General features: G+C 39.0%; 1 protein-coding gene across 5 annotated transcripts; it reads left to right on the top strand.

The window, feature by feature from the left end:
- The first annotated feature begins 15 nt into the window (after positions 1–15).
- IFT57 (intraflagellar transport 57) lies at positions 16–23891 on the top strand. Of its 5 annotated transcripts, XM_080342782.1 has the most exons (12): positions 16–328; positions 2900–3062; positions 4146–4264; positions 5215–5305; positions 8586–8654; positions 9196–9318; positions 13501–13572; positions 14175–14306; positions 15428–15490; positions 17221–17287; positions 18497–18652; positions 23733–23891. In XM_080342782.1, the coding sequence occupies exons 1-11, from the start codon at positions 117–119 to the stop codon at positions 18625–18627; spliced, it is 1242 nt and encodes a 413-aa protein (XP_080198908.1). In that variant the 5' UTR covers positions 16–116; the 3' UTR covers positions 18628–18652; positions 23733–23891. The 5 variants fall into 5 exon arrangements, with proteins under 5 accessions (XP_080198908.1, XP_080198907.1, XP_080198910.1 ...); XM_080342781.1 differs by lacking the exon at positions 23733–23891 and having other exon boundaries at positions 18497–18905; XM_080342784.1 differs by lacking the exons at positions 17221–17287; positions 23733–23891 and having other exon boundaries at positions 18497–18522.
- The last annotated feature ends 262 nt before the right edge of the window (positions 23892–24153 follow it).

Genomic DNA, 24153 nt, shown 5'->3' with positions numbered 1-24153 from the left:
TCACACAGGCGCGGCTTCGGCGCCTGTGATTACGTCAGGAGGCGGGCTTCGAGGCCGAGGCAGGCGGGGATTGGTAGGATGGTTGCCTCGGTTACGAGCGGCGGCGGCACCCGAAGATGGCGGAGGAGGCCGTGGGCGGTGGCGGCGGGAGCCGGCGCGGGGCGGGGGAGCGGGACCGGGAGCGGGACGAGGAGGGGGCGGTGGCGGAGCGGGGCCCGGGCGCGGCCTATCACATGTTCGTGCTGATGGAGGAGCTGCTGGACAAGCTGAAGCTGCTGAGCTACGAGGAGGAGGCGCTGCGGAGACACAACATGCGGCCGCTCTCCAGGTGCCCCTCGCCCGCCCCGCTGAGCAGCTGGCGGTGGCGCCTGGGGGCGCGGAAAGGCCCCGGGGAGGGCGACAGCGGCCTCGCCCGGGAGGCGTTCCGTGTCGGTGTGCGGGGGGCCGGCCGGGGCAGGGGGATCGCGCCGTGTGGAACGGGGCTCCACGCGTGAGGGGCCGCGGCCGCCACGGCTGCAGCCAGAGGCGTCAGGCCAGGTACCGTGGGTGTGCGCCCATGGGTGCAAACCCCGAGTGTTGGCAGGAGGAAACCCCCTCCCTGTGGTCAGGGACGAGGGAAGGAAGGCAGGCTTCCAGGTGACAGGATGCCTGGGTCAAGTACAAAACCAGTCAACTTCACCAGCACCCATGTGGTTTTGAAGCTTTCAAAACGAGAAGTCCCTCTAAAGGCTGAGATGTGAGAAATAAATAGGCATTTTACCGTCAGTGCCCCCACTACATAACTTGAGCTTAATTATTGGCATGCCAGTTTATCTGCTAAAAATATTTCTGCCTTAAATTAATTTCTTGTATTCAGGGTAACTATTTGTGGGGTGTGCGTGCATAAGGGGGTTTGGACCCATTGTTTTAAGTCTGTTTTTTCTTATCTAATACATATCTGTCTTATATGTAATGATTATGAGGATAAACTTCTTCACAGTGAGGGTGCCAGAGCACTGGAACAGACTGCCCAGAGAGGTTGTGGAGTCTCCTCTGGACACATTCAAAACCCACTTGGACACATCCCTGTGCGATCTGCCCTAGGTGAACCTGCCTTAGCGGGTGCGTTGGACTGGATGATCTCCAGAGGTCACTTCCAACCCCAGCCATTCTGTCATTTATTTTATTTTGTAATTACTGTGGAAGACAGGAAACCTGGGAAATGGGACCAGTGTGCTCTCAGCATCCATCCGCCCAATTAACTTTCAAATTCCTCAGTTTCAACCAGGTTGCACAGCAGCATGTCACACAGTTAAGCTTTCTATAAACATGTGTGATAGGGAAAGAAAAAACATAGTCCAAATCATCCCCTTGTTGGGAGGGAGGCTCAGGTATGAGCTCAGTGGCTGTATGCTGGTTTTCGCCAGCTGTCTGAACATCAGTATATTTGGAACAAGAAAGAAAACCTTTGTCCACCTTAGCGAGTAGCTTTGGTAAGAGGTAAGAGTTTGATTCCAAGTATCCAGTCTGCACATTATTTATATTTTATATTAACTGTGGTCTGATTTTTATGGACTGAATTCTTGTTAGGACCACATTTTTCAATTTAGTGTGATCCAAAATAGATCCAGTTTGTGTACCTTGCTCTTTAAAGTGACCCAAGGCACAGCAGGTGAGGATGGGTGGAAGAACCGCTTCAAAAACAAGCGCCTGATCTGAGCTTATGCGCTGATTTAGGTACGCCAGCCTCTTGCCCCTCTTGAGGAATATGGGAAGGCAAAGAGGTTTGGGGAACTTTGAAGGAAAAGGAACTGGATGTATTGCTGTTGTCAGGAAGAGGATGTTAAGAGAGGAACAGGAGGTGAGGTTACTGTGGTGTAATGGCATGGATGAGGACAATATGCAGAAAGAAGGCACATCCCTAGGCAATGAAGCTTTTGTAAATTTGTTCTCCCCTCCTCAAGGAAGTGCTGTTGAAGTTTTCATGCAGTCACTTGATGCAAAAATTATTTATTTTTGAAGAGGCATAATAATATATCCATATACAGATACCTTTCTTTGTACTGTTTACCTAAACTCCCTTTAATGGAAAGCAATTTTCAAAGTGTTGTAAAGTAGATAAAAGATGAGACAAATCCACCCTGGCTTCCAACATCATGGGTAAAGGTAGAAAGCTTTAGCAATGGATCATTTTTATTTTCTTTTTGAAGTAAGCTGTTTGCTGTGTGATGTTGACAGTACTTATCAGCCACTTCTGCTAATCTATTCAGAGGATGTTTTTCAAATTTAAATTTGGTCTTGCACTGTATTTCACTTGTCCTGTGAAAAATGCCTGAGATTTGGCAAAATCTTAGCTCGTTCCTGGTCTACAAGTTATTGGCAATTGCACATGTTTGACTTCTGATTCTTATAAGCCTATAAGTTTGCATTGTTATGCAAGGGACATCTGAATGGATCCATTGCATAGACTCTTAATTAGTCAGTGGTGGTATTTTATGAAGTGGTGGGCTGGATTCTGCATCCCTACAATTAACTGGGAGCAGGATTGAGCTCATAATGATTTGAGACTGCTCAAGTAAATAAGAGGAATAACTTGGGTTTATGTGTAAATGTTAATTTGGTGGTGCTTAACTGAAGCTGTATAATCCTGCTGTCAGGAGGGAGGAATACCCAGTTTCCATTTGATTCCTTGGAAGTCTAATGTTGATTAATAGCTTAATGAAAGCAGGAAACATGAGCAACATGTAAAAAACAGTCTACTGCGGTTATGTGTGAAATGAGACATCTGTAATTTATTTCAGCTGGATCACTCATTGAAAGAATCAGTTAAAGAATCTGCTTTCTAGCCTGTGCTGGCCTATAATGCTTTAAGAGCTTCAGGAGCTCAAAATATTTACCATTTTTCCCCTTTTTTAAACAGGCACTACTTTGCACTACCCACTAATCCTGGTGAGCAATTCTTTATGTTTTGCACACTTGCTGCCTGGCTGATCACTAAAGCAGGACATCCCTTCGAACAGCCACAAGAATACGATGACCCCAATGCAACTATATCCAATATACTCTCAGAATTGCGATCATTTGTAAGTGTTTAACATTCTGCTTTCCAAAGTATATTTCAAGCATGTGCATCATCTTCAGAAATAACAGTAATGACACACTGTCTTTGCTGTCTGGTTATGTTCCCAAGGAGTGGACAGACTTTTCCTATCTATGAGTTTGTATTATGTTAATTAGTTAATTGGAAGTTTATACTTTGTGTAGCTACTTGTTAACTTTTTGGCACTACGAAAATGGTCTTACATTATTATATATGATTCCAATTAGTTTTGTTCCACAATCTGTAAAATGTTAATCCATTTTACCATCAGGCCATCAGGCTTACTTCTTATTGTGCCACATATGTTGCTCATTTATATGAATAGTAGTATCATTTACAAAGATTTTATCTTGAAATTTTACACAGTGCTTGTGATCCTGCTCCTGCAAAAGTCAATGGTATAGTTAATTCATAGTGAAGGAGATGGTTTAGAATTGCGTTTGTTTTTGTTGAGGAGTAAAAGGTTGCATAAACTGCCAAAAACTATTGGGATTTTAAAAAAAATATTAAAATAAAATCTCCTGAAGGTCAGAAGAGTGTATCGATTCATGGAAAGTATGATCTTATGGAAGATTATACTGTGGTACAGCTGTGAATGATGTTAAGAACACTGTTCTCTAAAGGAGATAGTTGATAAAAAAATGAAGATATTTATTCTGTAGGACAACAACAAATAAAATCTGGAACAAACAAGCCAATATTGAAAAGCTGGTGGTTAAGTCTCAGTACCTGAGTTCCTCTGTAGCTGTTCTTGCCTTGCTAGCATGTCACTTTATGTGCTTGACTATCTAGCTCCCTTGTGGCTTCTGACTCTTCTGCTCCCTGTGAGTAATCCTCTTACCAGATACTTTAAGATTTCTAGACAGCATCTGTTCCTTGAGTTGTTCCCTTTTCCCTTCTGTTGCCTGACTGGAGCTGGATAGGGGAAGAATATGAATTAACATTGGTAAAATCTTCATACAGAATGGACACTTTGGTTTTAGTGTAGTAAATCTTGTTACTTCCCTGAGAGGAAACTCGATTGATGCGTATCCACTAGTAAACAGTATATCTCTTTTTATTTTAGGGAAGGTCTGTGGATTTCCCTCCCTCAAAATTAAAGGCAGGTTATGGAGAGCAAGCATGCTATGTTCTTGATTGTTTAGCTGAAGAAGCCTTGAAATACTCTGGCTTTAGCTGGAAAAGGTATAGTACACTTTTATGTATCCTCCCTTATGCATGGTTTTCCAGCAAACAAATGTAAGTTGTACATGTAAAGACAAAACATAATAATTACCAAAAATGTTTTACTCGATGTTTCATGAGATGCAAAATTTGACTAGGCTTGAAGCAGTGGGACAAGTTAATTCCTAATGTAATTTCACACAATTTAGTCTGTTACCAGCAAGGATGAGTTTGGGCCATTAATAGATGGAGCTAATTAACAAATATTTGACTGATGACCTTTTTCTGGTCATTTTCCTATGCATAACTCCTTGTTAATCTGACAACTGAGTTGAAACATCAATACTATTGTAGGTCCTATCTGTCAAGCTTGACCTCTTCAGTTGGAGGTGTGCACAGTATGTGATCATGTTACAAGTTTGCTACAGTAACTTTGAGTATTTAATCCACAGGAAATCTTAGGAGGAATTGGATGACAGATAATTTCAAGTATATGAAAATTTGTTTAAAAAAATTGTTTAAAACTGCTCTTTATTTCATTCCTTCCCTCTGATGGGTTTTGAAATGGATATAGCAAAGTAATTTCTGCCTATTGTACTGTTACCTCTATTTTGTACATAAATTCCACTGTAAATTGAAAATGAGTCTATGGTGACTTGCACTTAAATTTTAAGAGGCTAAACTAAAAGAGAAAACTATACAAAATTTACTCCCCATATGTCTTTGCAGTATGAATGTACTGTACCGCTTGGCGTAATAACTAACCCTCACATTTAAGACAATCTGAGATAAACAAAGACTTTTAAGACTGAGTTTTAATTTTATTTGTTTAAGCGTGTGAGACACTATCTAGTCATATTCCACATCATCTGTACTTCTTATGAAATATTTTATTTGCTTAGAAGCAATTTACAAAGGTGTTTCCAATTCAATGTATTTAAAAGCTCTGCTGTTCTTTGAACAAATTTCAGGCCAGCATATCCAACAGAAGAGCTAGAAGAAGAAGAAATAACAGAAGATGATGCAGAATTAATGTTTAATAAACTGGAAGAGAGTGCTGTGGTAGGTTTACCTAATGGTTTTGATTATATTAGTATTGGTCAGCTCTGAGGAAGTTTTTCTCATGGTTCATTTTATTTGGCTTTGTTTAAGATGTCGTTTGTACTAGCTGTTGCCATTTTCCCTGCATCTGTTTCCCGCATCGTCAGCTTCTCTATAGAGATTTTTGTTTCCTTTCGGATAAGGTTGTTAGCTTTTTGGGACAGAGCTTATGTGCATTTATAGACAATTTAAAATGGATTGGAATCTAACTATATGTTAAACTTGCATAGATTCAGAATTGCTTGTTTTCTGCTGAGACAGGCTGTTGATGTTCAATGAAATTTCAATCCCCATTTAGAGAACTGGCTAATATTTGGTTAAAATTTGCCCAGTGCTTAATTAACAGAGTGCTCACTATTGTAACTCAGATTTCACTGCAAATAGGAAACAGTAACTTGGGTACTTAGTTGATCTTAAGATTTGGGAACAAAGTAGATGGAAGAGAACAACTGGAAACTGAGCATTTGTTCTACACCACAAGCAAAGACCTAAATAAAGGCTGCAGAATTGTTTCTGTAGAGAAAGGTCATGACAGCTCATCGCTATATATTCCACAAATGAAATGGTAACATCCAATCAACCATTATGGCTACAGAATAACTCTTTCTGCTTTGAAATACCTTTTACCAACAAGATGGCAATGTTTGAAGATAACCTGTTTTATTTCTTCCTCCTTTTAAATATAATAATTACAGTGAAGTTGTTGTGTCTGTGAAACAACCTATGAAATACATCCGTAAGTTCAAATATGCCTTTTTAGGACTTACTGATGGATGTATGTTGAAGAGAAGTTGTTTCTTGCTGATTGACTTTCTCAGAAGATTATTTTTATGAGAGTTGGAGTCTCACTGTTCTCTGGTAGCATAATGCTATCACAAGACGTTGTCATTTTCACAGGTCTCCTCAAAGCCTCTTTTTACTGCTGACTTAAACAAGATTCTTCTGGAGAGGGAAGTTAGCTGAAGACAAAGTGAAAATAACAAAAAGAAGTTAGTTTCATAACTGATTTTTTTCCAAAAGCTGATGATTCTCTGCAAAATGCATGTAGATTAAAACCAAAATATCGAGAGCTGTGAGCCTGGAAGTGTTCACTTGCTAGGTCAGTAAATTATTTGAGGAAAAAACAGTTTTCTGGAGTGTTAAGGTCCAGCATATACTTGAGAGAAAATGCCACAACTGTGCCATTTTTGTGTTCACATTTTTCAAGTGCTTGGGAAAAATGAAATATCATAAAAGTTAGAAATAGAGTGCCAGTAATGTTATCATATGGTTCTGATCATAGTGCCAACTTATGTACCACCATAATCTACAAGAATGTAGCAGTGGAAGAGTTTCCTTCTCTTCTTTCTCTTTTCACAATTTTCTTGAGTGTTGCGTTAGTTGTATCATTTTTATTAGCCAAGAAAAAATCCAATTTTTTATTCTTAAGTTTCATACAATCTGCAAATATTGTGACGTGGGTGTCTGGTTGCATTTTTATCAGCTTTGAAATCTCCACAGAAAAAGTCGTGAATAATTCTGAGAACAATAAAAGACATTCTGTATTGCATGTTTGACTAGCCTCAGAAATGTAGGGTGCTGGCTAGAAGCTTTAAATATGAAAACAATCAGCTGTCTGCCCTTTTCTGTGTCTTGTTAAGGTCTAAGATGTTGAATTGGGAAGTGGGGAGGAAACATTTAACTAAAGCACAGTTGAAACCCTTCAAAGAACCTCTGGATTTGCTGTCAGGTGGTGTCAGAGGCCGTGATTTTCACAACTAACATGGGGTTTTTTTAGTTCCTCTGAGTTTGTGTGTTAATAAACCCATTTAGCTAGGTTTGTACCAAGTGGAAAACCCCTTTTTTAGAGTCCCTAATTGTTTTACAGGGATTAATTATGTGCTGATGCAATTGGTGGTGTTTTGTTTTGTTTTTTTCCTCAGTCCATTGTTACTGCCAATATATTGATATGTTCTGGTTGTATTAGCTGTATCCATAATCTAATTTAGCAGTATTTTCAGTAGTTAAATGTTAATGATGAGGTTCACTGATTGTTCTTCTGGTTTTGATTCTTCTGAATAGGATTGATGAAGCTGACAGAGACAAGCCTATTTCTGTAAATCTTGAGGAATTAGGTGAACAGTAGGCAGTGAGGCTGTTTGTGCAAGGAAATCTGCACAGTTTGGTTCCTCAGCTCTGGTAGCTAGTCTTGTTGTCATGGTAGTGTTGTGATATGTTGTTCTAAGTGCTGAACACATATATATTGTCCATTTATCAAAAGATAATCCCAATCTAGTCACCGTTAATTTCTTCTAAGTATTCAGGGGACTTGGGGCCAAACATGCCAGAAGATAATATAATAAAGTGGTCCCTGTTAGGTTAAAAAATGGGCAAAATACAGGAATAAGCTCCCAGGTTTTCACTGAGTCTTGAAGGGTTCTACACTAGGACCTGTGTTATTGCAGCATTCATAATTTGTCTAGAAAGGAGGTGACTGATGAAATTTGACTTTGGTGGAAAAGATGATGAACTAACAGAAGAGGTACAGAAGGACAAGGTGTATGTGGGTGAAGTATGGGTGATAAAATGGCTGGTAAAATTCAGTATAGATAAATGGAAGGTTGCACACGGCAAAAGCATCGTTGACTTATGCAGTGATGGGCTCTGAGCTGATGGTGATCGCTGAGGAATGTAATTTTGAGACTATAACAGATAATTCTATAAAACCATCAGCTTAGTGCATAGTGTCATGGGCAAGAAAACAAATCAATTGCCTCCAGTTGAATTGTATCATTCTGCATGCTTTTAAGATGTGGCATCATTCTGCAGCTCCACATTTGTAGCGCAGACATCTTGAAAATGGTTCAGGTCTGGCTGTGGTTTGTTTTTTGTGATGGTTTGTTTTGGTTTTATTTCTAATGCAAAGCTTTAGGAAACACATGAGAAATAACAGTTACCATACAACTATTGATAATGGCCCATTTGATGTGAGAGGGCTTAGGTTTCCAGTTTTTTGTTGGTTCATTGGTTTAGTTTTTAAATACTGTAGCACCCTGAGGGAAATGTTGGGTAGCTTTCATCTTTCAGCTTGTCCCAGATATTGTGTTTCCTCATAAGATTTTAAGTAAATACAAGCTCCATTATCATAAACTATCTGTATCAGAAATTTGGAATTTAATACTCCTTGTCCTGTGCTCCTGCAAAATAATGGAGAAAAATTGTGCAATACTTACTGAAGCCTTACCTTGCAACTTTGCTTCAGGAAGAAGAGTCGGACAATGAAGAAAATTTTATTGACCTGAATGTTCTAAAGGCACAAACATACAGATCGGTAAGTTGTTACCCATCAGTCCTCTCTTAAGAGATTTTCACATCTGTAGCAGCAATTTATTTCTGTTGTGTGAAAGTCCTTATAAAGTCTAAACTTGAAAAAAACATTCCAAACGAAATGAAACGGCTTATTTTAAAAGAAAAATGTACATCCAGTTTCTACACCATCATCACTGCAAGGTTGCTAGAAACATTTGCAAGAAATTTTTGCAGAGACTTTTAGGGAAACATGGGTTTAATTTCTTGAATTTATTTTAATTTTTCCCTCTTTGCTATTTTTGGAATGTATTATAATTTTGTGTTATATGCATTTTATTCTTTTCAATTTCAAATATCCTGAGAAGATATATTTCTTGTAATTCTTAGTCTTTATGAATTCGAAGAAAGCCAGTAAAGAAATCTTTAATATCTGTAGTCTAGATCATTCTGGATGTCATTTTTTTTCTGACTATGAACACTGTAAGCCATTATAACATGATTTCTAACAGTTCTCACTGTTAGATGATGATATTTTGTATATAAACTTTCTGATTTTTACACAGGACATGAATGATTCTGCAAAGCATGAAGAGATTTTACAGTCCACGACAGATGCAGCAGAGTGGAATCTGGAAGTGGAACGTGTGCTTCCACAGCTGAAAGTTACAGTCAGGACTGACAATAAGGTATGTGGGAATGGATTTGCATGTGTACACATGGTAATTAAAGTGTGGTTTTAGTCGGTGTTGTTCACTTTCCATCTACACCTTTTTTCATGCCAAAAATTGTGAATAATGGGATCGCCAATGCTATCTTGTCTGAATCTGTCACTTTGACAAAAGCAACAATTTTCAGTAGTTCTTTTTTCCCCAATATTATATAAGAATATTTCTCTGCTACTTACAGGGCACCTTATTTCCATACACTTATTTCCATATATTTATTCAGTGAAAACTTCTTAAATCATTAAACATCTCCAATGTATTTGTACTTCTGAAAAATTATACCCCCAGTTTAGCAGCTATTAAAACATCTTCCTGGAAGAGAACTGAGGAACTTCTTATCCTTTAGCTGTTTGTCAACCACATGAAAGGTTGACTGCATGGAATTAATCTTGCTGAACTTTAAATGGCAATAAAGTAGGTCTGTACCTCTGATCTAGTCATCACAGGCTCTGTTTACATTTAGCAAAAAGATGCGAGTACTTTTTAGACTGATTTTACTTACCTATCCAGATAACTACCTCAAGATGAAATTAATCATTTTGTAGAAATGAGTATTTCTCTCCATAATCTACTCCAAGTAGTCTAGAATGAGCAACTTAGAAGTAGACATCTATCTTGGCAAGTCAAAGTCCAAACCTAGGACCTATCCCTGGCGTTGCCATAAACATTCTTTCTAGGATCTTGTATAGCACATGCAGATCAATACAGTATTGAAATTGCTAGTTTGTTTTGATGCAGCTGGTTGGGGTGTTGGAACAATCTGTAGCAGTGATATAGAATTCAATGAGAGATAATTATCTTGCCAAAAATAAGCTAAGTTCTCAAATATCTGTTAAATTGCTTACCTGCCTTATACTATACTGCATTTTTCTAGGTGAAGGAATTGCCTGGGGTGAGCCACCTTTCTCTGATCCTTGGCAACCCCATCTATTACAGGGAACATAATGCTTGATTCTCACACTAAGAAATTAAAGCTTAATAAAGACACACATGAAACATTACAGCCACTGTAAGAACTAAGGTTTGCTAGTTTTCAGTTTAATGCACCATCTATTGACTTTAAGGAATATGTCAAAATGAACATGGAAGAGGATTCTTCTTTTTCTAGCTTCTGTGCTATACGCCTTTCAGAAATAGCTGGAGAGAAGTGTTTGGCATTTTTTCATTCTAGAAGAAAAGCATCATATTTTGTTTCCTACATGGTGAGGGCTACCAGGAGAGGGCTAATGGTTTAATCAAAGGTATTAGAAAGTAGAACTTTTTCTGAAGTCCTGGGCAGGGGTGTGGGGGGTGTTTGGTAGTTTTATTTAAACTCCAGAGTTTGATAAATTGTGAGCAACTGTCACCAGACCAACAAAGGTTCTTGATTCTGCTTCAAACTTAAAACTCAACATACAACATAAGCACTTTTTATTTACTAGCCTTTATTTCATTCTGGAATAGGGGGCAGCAGCTCAACTGTAGACAGCCAGTGAGGTGTTGGAGATGCTGGGCTGGGCTCTGCTGAGGTGGTGAGACAGGAGCACCAGTTCTTTAGTAGCTGTGTTCATGTGCTGTGTAGTGGGGTGGCCTCACTTCAAATCTGTGGAATTGCCTGCAAGTGAAGGATGGCACATGTTTGAGTGTGCAGCTGTTTCAAGCTAGGATTTGTTTTGTACCTGCTATGAGATGTTATAAGTGGCTGTATCCTCCGGGAGCCCCTGGATTGGGAATTCTTGCTCAGGTGCTGCAGCCACGCCCTGTGTGCCTGAGTACTTGTGGGTCACTATCCCACAATGTTGGATGTAGCTGCTGCTTCTTTCTTGTTTGCAACTTCAGAAGCACATATCACAGAGGACCCTGACATGGCCAGCTACACAAACTGCCATAAGCAAGGCCCTGTCTTCAACAGCACTTGTAAGACTCCCATAAATTATAAGTATAGGGCCCCTTCCTCCTCTTCAGCTAATTCAGATTGAAGTTTAGTAGTGAAAGCACACACTGCCTTCTGTCTAGGTTCACAAACACAACACATTCATGGATCCCTCAACTATGGGCATGGTCTGTCTGTCTGTCTGATCCTCCTGCCTGGATCCCGAACCCTCTTAACTGTTTCACTGCTCTTCTACTTGCCAGCTAGTCCAGCTTGACATTTGCCAGCAAACAGATGCACACACTCGTGCTCGTCTTAAGGGCACTCTACATTTGTGGGTCCCCCTGAACACCAGCATGTACCTTCTGTCCACCTCATACCCAGGTCTGGATTCAAGGTCTGCTCCTTGATGACTGGTTCGGTTTTCATTCTGCTATTGAATTTTATGTGTGCACAGCAGGTTTGGAGAAGATGCAAACATTTGCATTTTCCCACCCCAGCAGCTGGCACCAGCAGCACAGGCTTGTGACCCACAGTCTTGCTCCAGCTGCTGGCAATGAGCCCATCACTTGCTTTACTCAACACTGGTCCTTCCCAGTACCTGGATTTTGGGATATATGCCAGTCCTGGCTTGGTGGCTGAGACCCTCACCTGCTCTTGTGGCTGGCACTAAGACCCCTACCCTCTCCAGCTGCAGACACCACAGGCCTAGGACACCTGCAGTCCTGGTCTGATCCCAGTTGCTGGCCTCAAATCCCCTGTCACCAGCAGCTGACACTTAGTCCTTGCAGCACTCATATGTGTATGGGCATAGAGCATGAGATTGCACAGAAAGCTAATTTAAAATCTTTTAATAAGAAGATAGGACAGACTGCAGTGATCAGGCACAGGACTCAGGTGGACAAGTGGACTGCCTGGCAACAGTTTACACATGACCAGCCCCTCTTCTGCCCCTCACTGTTTCCCACTTTATTTTTCACCAGTCTCCTTCCCTTGCACATTGCTTCATCTGTTTGCACAGTTGTACGAAACCTCATCCTGAATATCCAGAACCCCCAGGTTTGCATTCTTATCCGTTGCAAGGACCAGGTTCACCATCTTTGAAGTGATACTTGCAGTTTCTTGATAGCCCATCAGTTAGTGTGACTGATGAGCTTTGTTTCTTGTCCTTGTCTCCCTTAGTGTTTATCAGACAGGTCTGCGTCTCTGTAGGTTTTTACTTTTTCCCTCCTCATTTTCCTTATCATCCAATTTTGACAAGGTCCTTGATCACATAATCTCACAGAAGCAAACACTGTCACAGTACCTATTTTACAAAAAAGTCTCCTAAGGTTTGATTTCAAATGATAAAGATTTATTAACATCACTTAAAAAAACCAAAAGCAACAAAACAAAAAAAAAACAAACCCAAAACATGTAGACCGGTACAGTGCCAAAAGCTTAAAAATCTCAAAAATATTTTTTAGCATGTTCAGGAACAAAATACTGAAATAATAATTCTGCAGTGCTGCTATTCTGCTTCATTTTGAACTCACAGTCTGTCTGCAGCTGTGCTTTGCGTCTAGGGGATGTCAAAAATTTGCACTGATAAAAAAAAAATTGTGATAAAGCTTGGGAACTGGAACTGGTAGGTGTTGGGCATTTGAAGCACTCATTTTGTCTACAAATAAACTGAGCTAGTGCAGCTATAATCAATAGTTTCAGTAATTGTGCCCAGAGTGGTTTCTAATGAGGAGGGTGTTGGTCTCTTCTCCCAAGTAGGAAGCAACAGGAAACGAGGAAATGGCCTCAAGTTGCACCAGGGGAGGTTTAGATTGGATATTAGGGAAAAAATCTTCGTGTAAAGGGTTGTCAGGCATTGGAACAGGCTGCCCAGAGAAGTGGTAGAGTCACCATCCCTGGAGGTGTTAGGAAACGTGTGGATTAGGTTCTTGGGGACATGGTTTAGAGGTGGACTTGGCAGTGCCAGGTTAATGGTTGGACTCAATGATCATACCAAAATGATTCTATGATAAGATCAAACAGACTCTGAAAAGCATAGCTACTATGGTATCAGTGAGGATGTCAGTGTTTGTTTATGCATCTGAGTGTCACATGTGACATTTAGGAGATTTATAAATTGTGTCACATTAAACAAGTGCCTCTGAATACGAACATGGCAGTGGCAGAATGATGCATGGTAATAGTATAAAAGAGAACTGACCCTGCCTTGCATGCCAGCCTTTGTTTAGTAACTGGGGAAATATGAAAGTTTTACTTACCTATGTTTTACTTTTTGGAATCTTTTTTAGGACTGGAGGATTCATCTAGATCAAATGCATCAGCATAAGGATGGAATTGAATCTTCTTTGAAAGAAACTAGGGTACGTTTTACATGTGCAGAATACTTCACTGATCTGTCAGCATTTTTATTTTCTCTTTTATCTGATATACGTTAAGGACTATTTTTCTTAATTTTATTTGTGCTATTGCTGTAAAACTAAAAAGGGAAACATATAATAATGATTATTAGGGACAGTGGAACTGGCAAAATATCTTGTGAAACAGAGTTGTATATGTGAGGATTAACAGGGATATTAAGAGTTCTCTAAGATGTGCATTACCATAAGTACATCCTGACTACAGAGGGCAAAATAAAAAAATACAATAATACTGTCTTAAAATAAGTGCTGATGAAAAAGTCCAAAATACTGTCAATACTGTTGTTAGAGGAACTTACTGACATTGATATTTGTAATTAATCAAGGGAGGAGAGTGATGGAAACAGTAAAACTTGAAATATGTGTTTTGGAGATGGGCAAACCAGAACACGTTAGGAATAATTTTTTGTTGGCTAAACACAGTGTTTCTGTACTATTTTTCTCTCTCACTGTAGGTTTCCATATCTTTTCTTAATTACAGCACCATTTTAATACTCTTTGCGTACTATCCATATACTGTCTACCCTTGGAATATTATTTTCTAGGGTTACCTTGACAAACTCCATAATGAAATCAGCAGAACATTGGAAAAGATCAATAGCAGGGAAAAGTACATCAACAATCAGTTGGAGCACTTGGTTCAAGAGTACTGTTCAGCACAAGTCTTGCTGAGTGAGGTAATGCACTGATCTTTTGTTGCTGCCCTCTCTGGTATTAACTTGCTATTAAGTGAGGGTGAAGGCAAAGAAGACTCAGAGGAGAAACTTTTTCGCAGTGAGGGTGACAGACACTGGAACAGGCTGTGCAGGGGGGTTGTGGAGTCTCCTTCTCTGGAGACATTCAAACCCCACCTGGACACATTCCTGTGTAGCCTCATCTGGGTGTTCCTGCTCTGGCAGGGGGATTGGACTAGATCATCTTTTCAGGTCCCTTCCAATCCCAAACATTCTGTGATTCCTGTGAATTCTGCTGTTGGATAGAAAGAGGGGGAAATGTTGATTTGCTCTCAAATTATACAGTTTTTAAGTTAAACTAGCAATTTTTATTCAGCTATTCTACAGGGGAAAGTAAATGTTTTTTTCCCGAATTTTATGTAAATCTGTTGCCAGTCTTGAGCAGCTAGTAAATTACTAGTTTAGCTTTCCCTGTGAAGTTCACACATCTGTGATGAGTGGAAAAATTGCAGTTTCAGTCCAGCGCTCTTCTCTTATATTGATTACTAGTGCTAATGTGCACAAAGCAGTCTGGTTAATTCTTTGCTTCATTTAGTTTCTATGCCAATAGAGTGCTGTTTGAGAAGCTTTTTGATCCCCTAGTTGGGAGGACTGTATAAGCTGCCATTTGGCTAGCCCTCCCATGTGTGGGCATGATGTTAAAACGAGGCAAACAGGATTTGACCTCTGTGTTCACTATTTACCTTACTGTTAAACTTTAAGAAACTTCAAGATAGTAATTTACTGTTGACGAAGAAGTATTCTGAGTTTCAGGATTAAATTCTGTCTGCGTTCTGGCAAATTGTTTATTTTCTCCTGTAAATGATTAGAAAACATACTTCTTATTGTATATGTATTAAAGCTATTACTATTTTTAAAGATGCTTTAAATTTTCGAATTATAGTTATTCTAGTTGCTAATGTTTCAATCCTGTCCTCATATGTGTAGTGCTGTAAATCTCATGGGGACTTTGTGGGAGAGTTTCTGGAATTGGGTTGTGTGAGAGCAAGTTTTGGTGTTCTCTCTGAGCTATCTGCAATGCGCTCTTCAGCTTTGCCATTAGAGCAAAACATGTTTCTTTCCAGGCTAAAGAGAAGTACCAGGAGGGGAGTGGAGGAGTAACTCAAAGGATTAGAGTGCTTTCTGAGGTAAAACACATCTTCACATAATTCCTTTTGTTTATTTTGAAACAATCTTCAGAGAGTTGGCACTTCGTGTTTGCAGTTTTATGAACCCAGTTCTTCCTGGTTTGTTCTCATGTTTGTTCAGTGGAGGTCACCTAGTCCAGTCCCTAAATTTTAAACCCAGGCTGCCATTGATTTTTAACTTGTGAATTTGGGCAAACTATTGTGAGCTTTTAATTTCTCTAGTTTGTAAAAGAGAGTAAATGTTCTGTACTTTATAGCCTGTGTCTTGAGGATTAATCAAGTCATAACCATAAATCCATTGGAAGAAGAAAAGCTTATTTTGAGTTAAAAGTAACAATTTGAAATTTTCATCTGCGAAGCACTTAAAAGCAGTATTTGACTAAATAGTAGCTTTTCCATACTGGTCAAACTGTCTTAATATGTACAACTGTTTTGTTTTGTTTTTTTCTTTAAATCAGTGCTCTGATAAATTCAAAGGAAAAGCCCCAGACTCCTGACTGCTTCAACATGTTGAGTGTTTTGTGGCATTTCGTTTAGAATTACTGCCTGATTTCCAAATATTTCCACCCTTTGTCCAATTCAGAAATTATTTTTTTCAATGGCTCTGTTGTTTGGGTTTGAAACCCCCACTTTATTAGATGATAGAGTGTCTGGAATAGTTACATAAAACAGATCACACTGTAAGAATGTGCTGGAAAATGTAAAACAAGTTTGAGATGTTTTCGAATAGATTATTTCAGTTGGAAGGGACGTACAATGATAATCTAGTCCATCTGCAGCAAAGCAGTTAATGAGAGTTTTCTAGCAAAGATTTCTGAGTGTATGGATTCTGCAGAATTAGAGCTTCTTTCTATTTCATTGTCAAGTAAGTTTGAAAAAGAGAGTACGATAGCTTCAGATTTATAATGTGCTTGTGCATGGGAAGTTAATGACTGATTAGTAATGATGAATATGTTACTAGCTGGCAGACTTCAAACTATGTAGTTGCAGTGGTGCCTATCTGAGATAAGAGACACATTGGATATTACTACTAATCTGCTTTCAAGCATACAATCACATCTCAGCCCGCTTGGTGATACCAGTACTGCTGGAGGTATGCAATAACAATACAGCCGTGTTTCTTTTTGGTTACTGAAAAGGTTTATTGAAGCCTTAATGAATTATTACCTAGACTTCATATTTGCTTCTTTTTCATTGTCTACAAACGTAAAGTGGTTGACAGATAATGCTGAAATGCACTTTTACTCTTGATACATGCATTATACATACCCGTACCAGCAGGCTTGACTACTGCACCTTCTTCTGCTGCAGTGCCTTTTCTCTTTTTCCACTGTCACCTGCAAGTCCTGACACCTCCAGAAGAGTGATGGGCACGGGCATTGGGTAAATCTTGGTCTGCTGGCATATTGGTTCCTGTCTTCCATCCAGCATCACACTGCAATACTTACACCGTTGTTTTTATTGGTTTGAGATGTGCAGATACTCAGTAACGCCATGCTGTTTGGCCAGCATGTTACTCTTTTTGCTGTAATTTTTACAACATTAATTTAGGTAAAGTTAAATTAAAATTTTCGTAATGTTTGAAAAAAATATTCCTGTGTATACATCAACTAAGACAGATTTGTTCATTTTTTTAACTAATGCAGTCATTCAGCAGAGAGGTTTTTTGTTTTCTTTTTTTACCTTGACATTCATCTGGTTTAACTGAGAAAAAAAATATCTATTTTAAGATTACAGAAGTATTAGAGAGAGTAAAGCAGGAAACAGAAGAGAAAGGAAGCAGTATGACTGATGGTGGTAAGTATGGTTTTCCCTAAACCGAACACCCATTTTCTTAGTGACAGATACATAGTCTGTCCTTTATTAAAGAAAAACTAGGAGGAGTGACTAGTCCAGAATATCAGTATTAAAATTTATAAAGGTATCTAAGAAAATTAGGAGTCTAAAACTCTTTGAAAGGTTATTTAGGTCTGCAGGAAGTAGAGATTCCAGGATTTACTCTTTTGGTAAATTATTTGTAAAAATGAAATGAAAGAAAAGGTTTTGTCTCTGCTTTGAATAGTTACAGACACACTGGAATAACTTCACACATTACAGGTTCAAGTCTTTTTACTCTGAAATAGTGACAGTAGCTGTTAGATTCCCTGACTAAGGCTGGCTGGAGTCAGTGAGAAAATGTAGTTTGTGTTTTGATGTTTGGACTTTTTTAATATTTAAAACTACATACCTATTTGAACTAGTTTGTCTCAGACTTGGGATTTGGTTGTTTGAGATATTTGCTGGTAAAGGTATTCAGTTGCAGACGTATGTAGAGTATGAATGCAGAAATAAATTGATGCATGTTCAAGTAGGGCTACATTTGCAAGCTGTATCCATATTTGACTGTAACCATTTCAGCTAATTTACTTAAGCAGTTGTACATGCCATTGTTTAAGGAAATCTTGTGCATGCTTGCTTCACTGTGAAGGAACCACTCACCTGCCTCACACCACCTTTTCTGTATTATGGCATGGCCCAGGGTCGGGATAAAATCTAGAGCCCAGAATTCTAAGGAGCAATACAATGCAGGAGCAGCAGCATTCCCAGGGTGATATTAGTGGCAAGTGAGGGATTAGAAACAAACTATGGAGCACAAAACATTTTAATAGCTTTTCACATGTAAAATGACCTCCTGCTGAAGGTGTCTTCAGTTCTCTGCCAAACACCAAGTCAGATATCAGGATGAGGCTTTCAGCTGAGCTAAATACATCATCGACAAAACTATCTTAATGTTGATGCACATCTTTATGCAGACCTTAGATGTCAAGAAGACAGCAAAATTTTCATCGCCTATTTCTATCTTTAAGTGTCTTGCATATTAAAAATGATGTAGCAGTACAATCATGTCTTTAGAGTACAACACCCTTTTGTTCATTCAACTCTTCAATTTCAAGGAGTGAATTATAGAAAATAATGCTTTTGTGTTAAGTAGCTGACAGAGTTGCACTGGTTTGTCTCTTTTAACAGCTCCTCTAGTGAAGATTAAACAGGCCTTAACAAAACTGAAGCAAGAAACCATTCAGATGGACATACAAATTGGTGTAATGGAAAACACATTACTCCAGTCAAAGCTGAAAGAAAAAATCCAATATGACTAGAGATATGCAGACAACAATGATCACAGTAGGTGCCTATTAAAATTGTTTGGAGCTGACTTGGTTTGCGCAAAACACAGTTTTCTACCATTTTCTTCTTTATTAGTTTAGAGATTTCCTTTCTGTTGGGAGAGGGGGATGTTCTTTTTCCTTGTTTGTTTTTAACAAGATGCTTGTTGTGCACTCTTAGGAAGTAACATGCACACTTTGGACTCAACATGGAGCCATGTTTAGTTTTGTGCTGTAAATATTTACTGCAAATCCTTTCAAAATATACTAATAAATTCTTGTTAATGAACATGTCTCTACTTCATTGGAGAATGTTATGTAGTGTGAAAGTCTAAAGAATGATACTGACAGCCTGTAATCTTGATACTCTACAGTGTTGGAAGAAAATCACATGCAAAGGACTTGAAAGGAATTTATAATGTCTATTATTGCCATTTACATACATTTAGTAAAAAGTATTTAATTGATGATATTGAAATAATACAGCGTTACCCTTCCTAAAAGGCTGAGTCAAAATGGACATCATGCTGCAAGTTAAAGTAACTTGTTGCTTTGAATTGAATTGTTATGAATTAAGCAACAAACTAATGTTTTAATAATACTGGCACACTTCTAGAACAACCCTATACAAATCTGTGAATGGACAACCACCCTATTGCTCACTTTTTTTTTTTATGGTCTTCTAGACAGACCAGTATGCATGATATTTGTAATTACTTTTATTTTTACATTTCCCCTAGCAGAAGCAATGATAACAAAATCTATATAAGACCAAAGAATGTGGAAAGTACTGCTTGGAAATTACTGTTGGCTTCCTAATTTTTCTCCACACGTCATCACCGTTTCAGAGTCACTTCAATATTAGCATTGGGTCAAATGCTGCTTTCATTTATAGCATGTAGTAGGGCTACATGGACATCATTTGGATTATTAATGTATTCTGTTCTTGTGTAAGAATGCCTAATTTGGATCTCTGTTAAGGAAAAATGTTGCCCAATCCAGTTGTGTAATATGGAATGAGAAGAAAAATGTAGGAGGAAGGCGTTGGAAGTGTAATGGCAACAGGGAGCTCCCTTCATCTTTGTAAATGTGTAGGTAGGGAGTGACTCTAGAGTCTAGACCTTATTGGTAATGAAGGAGTGTGAAACAAAGAAATAACCTTATTAAAGCACTTGTGCATCCTTTTGTTTACCATTGTTCATAAGGCATGGACAATGTTGGTACAATTTCAGTAATATTAAATTCCCCCCTAATTTCTGTAGGCAATTCCATTCATCTTACGTTAATTTCTCTCATTTAACGATGAGCGGTATTTTGCAGAATCAGTGGATCAGTTCTGTGTCTGAAAGTCAAGACACTTGACACAGTCAGTACTGTGAGCCAGTTTCTTAACTTTGTTGTGCTTCAGTATTTCATTTGCCAAAAAGTCCTAAGCCCATCAGATTTTAATAAGTGAAAAGCTATATGCAAATGTCAACTATTATAATTTACCTGTGCAAGCAGCTACTGAAAATCTCTATGAATCACACTGGAAATCGGTTTCCAACTTCTCTTCCTGCCTACCTCTATCCTCCCACATTCAGCTTAAATTAGAAATGTTATTATTCATGTTTCCTTTGTTAGGTGGTGTTGCTACTGCATATTTACTTTAACAGTGGGTTTACTTCAACTTAAGATAAAGCAATCCCCTTCTGCATTGCCTGCAAAGCAGCTCACTGACGCTTTTGGATTGCAAATGTTGTGCTGTATAAATGCTGTTTATGTAAATACTTTCCCTAAAAAACTCCTCCCTCACGTTAACATAACAAACACAATTAATCAAAAACCTTCCCTTATGAATTGAGCCTCTTATTTTATTAGAAGTGAATCTGTTGCGACAAGCATGGCCAAAATCCCTCTAATGTGGTAGAAAAATCTTCAGAAGAAAAGCCAGCCTCTTTTATTGCCAAAGTAATTCTAAAATAGTGTATTAATAATGGGTGATTAATCTACATTATTTTTCATGGTACTGTCAGAAACTGCATTAATCTAAGCAGGACACTTCTGTTGTTGCTTTAAGAGTGATGTGTGGCCCTCAACTGTCCTCTGGCCAAGAATGGCATTTCCCCATTTAGACAGTAAAACCTCTTGACCCTGCTTTGAAAACAGTCTTACTGATCCAGCAAGTGGCCACACCACCTTCCTTACAGGCATGAGGAGAGCAATGAGGTCTGTCACAAGCAGCCTGAAAGGCTGTTCTAGAAAGGCAGTTATCTGTGTAATTATTCCACTGCTGGATCGATGCAGGAAGCAGAAGCCACATTAAAATTAAATCACTTGATTAGTATTATTTCCTATATTGCTTATTATCTAATGCAGTGTCAGAACTGACGATCAACAAAACGGAAGTGTCCGTAAGTAGTGGGATGCATGTGGAGCTGTGCTGTGCTATAAAACTCTCATCTTCTGAAGAATATTTGGGGCAAAAGGACTATACATAAAAGTTAACTTTTGTATACCGCTCTCCCAAAGTCTCTTAGTATTTTCAGTCTGCTGAAATACATCAGCATAGAGTCACGGTGTCACTGTTACATATCATTCAAAAGCCAAAGAGAAGCTCACTATAGACAGATCCAGAAGTAGCACAGAGGGACAAGCAAGGAGTTTCATTTGCTGCATCTGGTCAGAGAAGCCATGGGGTTTGCAAGAGTTCAGTCTTATCTGTGGCCCCAGGGAGAGCTGAGACTTGGCTCTTCGAAATGTGTGGCTGAGTAAGTTCATCAGTAGCCAGCTCACTCTCCTGCATGTACTCTCCAAAGGTCCAGAAAAGGAACAATAGCAACATTTTACCTCTTAAGGTTTCTGCAGCTCTGAAATCCCTCTGAAACTTGTAGTATGACTCAATGTCTTACTTCCCTGAGCTATTTTATCTCTAGGCTAGAATGTAATGGGTGCAAGTGCCCCGCTAGGAACTGGAAGTAGCCTTAGTTCTTAGTACTCTATTAGAGGTGCTGTTTACAGGCCATTTAGGATATTTGAGAGTGATGTTACCTGCATTACTGTCTTACTTTAATAAATATTATATTTCAATCCCCATTCTCTTCTATGTCAGCAGACAGCATGATTTGCTGAATGTTAGGTGCTGTGCTAGTAAGAAGTGCGAAATAAGGGCTGCATTTTCCCCTCTTAATCCAATTCTTGTATAGAGAGCCTTCTGTGGAGTTAGTGACTTAATACTGAAATTGCAAGAGTTTGGTAGTAGCTTTCAGTCACATGCCAATAATTCAGTATCTTGGTAATGATACAAGGTAATCATTTGACCTTGCATTGGTGAGTATTGTGCAGGAAGGTGAACCAGAACTTCACACGAATTTGAGAAACCACCCACTGTTACAAACAACTCCCAGATCAGGTCAAAATATTCTCACTCTTTTCTGCTGGTGACATTAAAGGCCTTCCCCTCTTCCCCCACCTGAAACAGGAACTTCAGGAATTTTTTTTCTTGAAAAGAAAAACAAATGCCCACTTACTGTTAAGCATTGCCACTTTTTTGGAGTAAGGCTCTGCTGTGCACTGTGACATACAAAAAAAAATCACTGTATTGCTAATTGTAAGTTAGAGTAAGAGCAAGTAAGCCATTTCTGCATGACCTCTAAAAAAGACTAGGCATAAATGAAGAGTCTGTCTGTGAACATTTCCAGCTTCTGAGCTCTTTGAATTTTGCATCCAAGTTTTGCAGCCTGGGCTTCTCTCCAAGTTTGACAAATGTTAATTAAAAAAAAAAAAAAAAGAAGAAAAAGAACAGAAGAAAAGAGAAAAAAGGAAAAGAAATTAGTGTGATGCTGTTTCTTTTCAGGCTGGCGCTCAGCCTGCTGCCAGAATGTCAATGCTGCAGTGTGCCTCCACAAGGCAGCTGCACGTGTTTGGGCACATGGGGTGTCCGGGCTCCCGCCTGGCGCTTGGCCCAAACTAGCAGCAGACTTCGGCAGCATAACAACGTGAATACCGTGTCCCAGTTCCTGCAGCCTCACTGCTTTCCACTTCCTCATTGATGTATTAATGTTTCAGGAAATGGCTGGGTGTTTTCTGACAAAGGCTGGGAGTAAAACTTGGGAAAAGCCTGGCCTATAACATCAGTGACTGTGAGCTTAAGTAAACAGATGAGAGCACCAGCTTTTCTGCATGAATACTGTTAATAGGTGGGGAGTTTCCATGGGAGGCTCTGAGATTGCGAAAGTTATTTTTGTCTGCCATTTCCTCCTCTCAATGTATTTCTCCCTTCAGCAAACACCATTACCAGGGTTTTCTCAGGTATTAGCTAATACTTAGCTCTTGCTCCAGGCTTGGTGTTGCTGGAAATGTCTGTCTTTCAGCTTCCTGTAATAGCCCTACCATCATTCCCAGGCAACACTGGTATGAGCAGGGTTGAAAGCTTTTTACTGAGAGTAAATAATTTTAATAATGCTAGTCTTTCACTTACTGACTAGTTTTACTCTGTTCCTTTTTGTTCTTGTCTGAAGTAATTAAGAGCAGCTGTATCTCAGTACTCCATCCCAGGGAGTGACTGAGACACAACTAGTCACTCACACGTCTTAGCTACCTGTTGTAAAAAATCAACGAAGATGAAAATTTTAAGGTCAGAAGTACAGAATAATTATTTCTAATAATAATATTCCTCTTGATGACTCACGAATTGCAATTGTTGATTCAAAATATTTTCCTGTTTCTTTTGCTTTCAAAAGATGGCAGTACTTGAAATGATATCTTAGTGTTATTCGGTAGTAACATGAAGAATTAAACTGTGGATTGTAGGCTTCCCCTGGACCAAAAGTTTTCCATCCCTCCTCTAATTTTAGGGCTGAAGTTTCTCACTGTGTCCTGGGAGAGGGGCTCTTGTAAGGTTTTAGAGAATTCTCCCTATCCTTCCCTCAGTATTGCTGGTCTGTGAGCATTTTACCTCCTTTCAAAGAATCCATTTGGAAAAGAATACAAACCCATTGTCAGACCAAGGGAGACAGGCCTGTTTGTGAAATGTTGCCGGAAACTAGTACAAAAAAAATGGTGCAGAAGGTTTCAAGAGGTTTGACAGCATCCGTTGATCGTTGTTTCCTTTGTTACAGGAAGTGCACAAGTTCCTATTATGACAGCGGGAGGGATTTCTGCCGAGTTTGGCAAATGCCATCAAACAACAGTTACAACCATGAAAACTCTGTGAACTTAAGAGTGTCATTCATTAATTTTGTACTGATCTGTCTAGTGGTCGTTTCATTACAGCTTCTGCAGAGTCCCCACATTATAAGCTCAAGTAAAACATATTTGAAGATTTTAATAATCTTCAGCTGTATCATACTGGCAATAAAAAATAAAGAGTATTGTTCTGAGAAGATTGTTGCTGGGGCAGAAAGGTATACTCTGGGTGTTTAAGGTTGGGAGAGGTTTTTTGCTATAACTATTTCAGTACTCTGACATTTCTGTTTGAATAAGAATGTGCTTAATACTATGTTTGGGTTTGTGAGACCTCTATTGAAAAACAGAATTGCA

Source organism: Nesoenas mayeri (genome assembly GCF_963082525.1).
Source record: "Nesoenas mayeri genome assembly, chromosome: 1".
Classification (NCBI taxonomy): Eukaryota; Metazoa; Chordata; class Aves; order Columbiformes; family Columbidae; genus Nesoenas; species Nesoenas mayeri.
The sequence above is the reverse complement of the archived record's forward strand: the minus strand, read 5'-3'. Positions and strand labels throughout refer to the sequence as shown.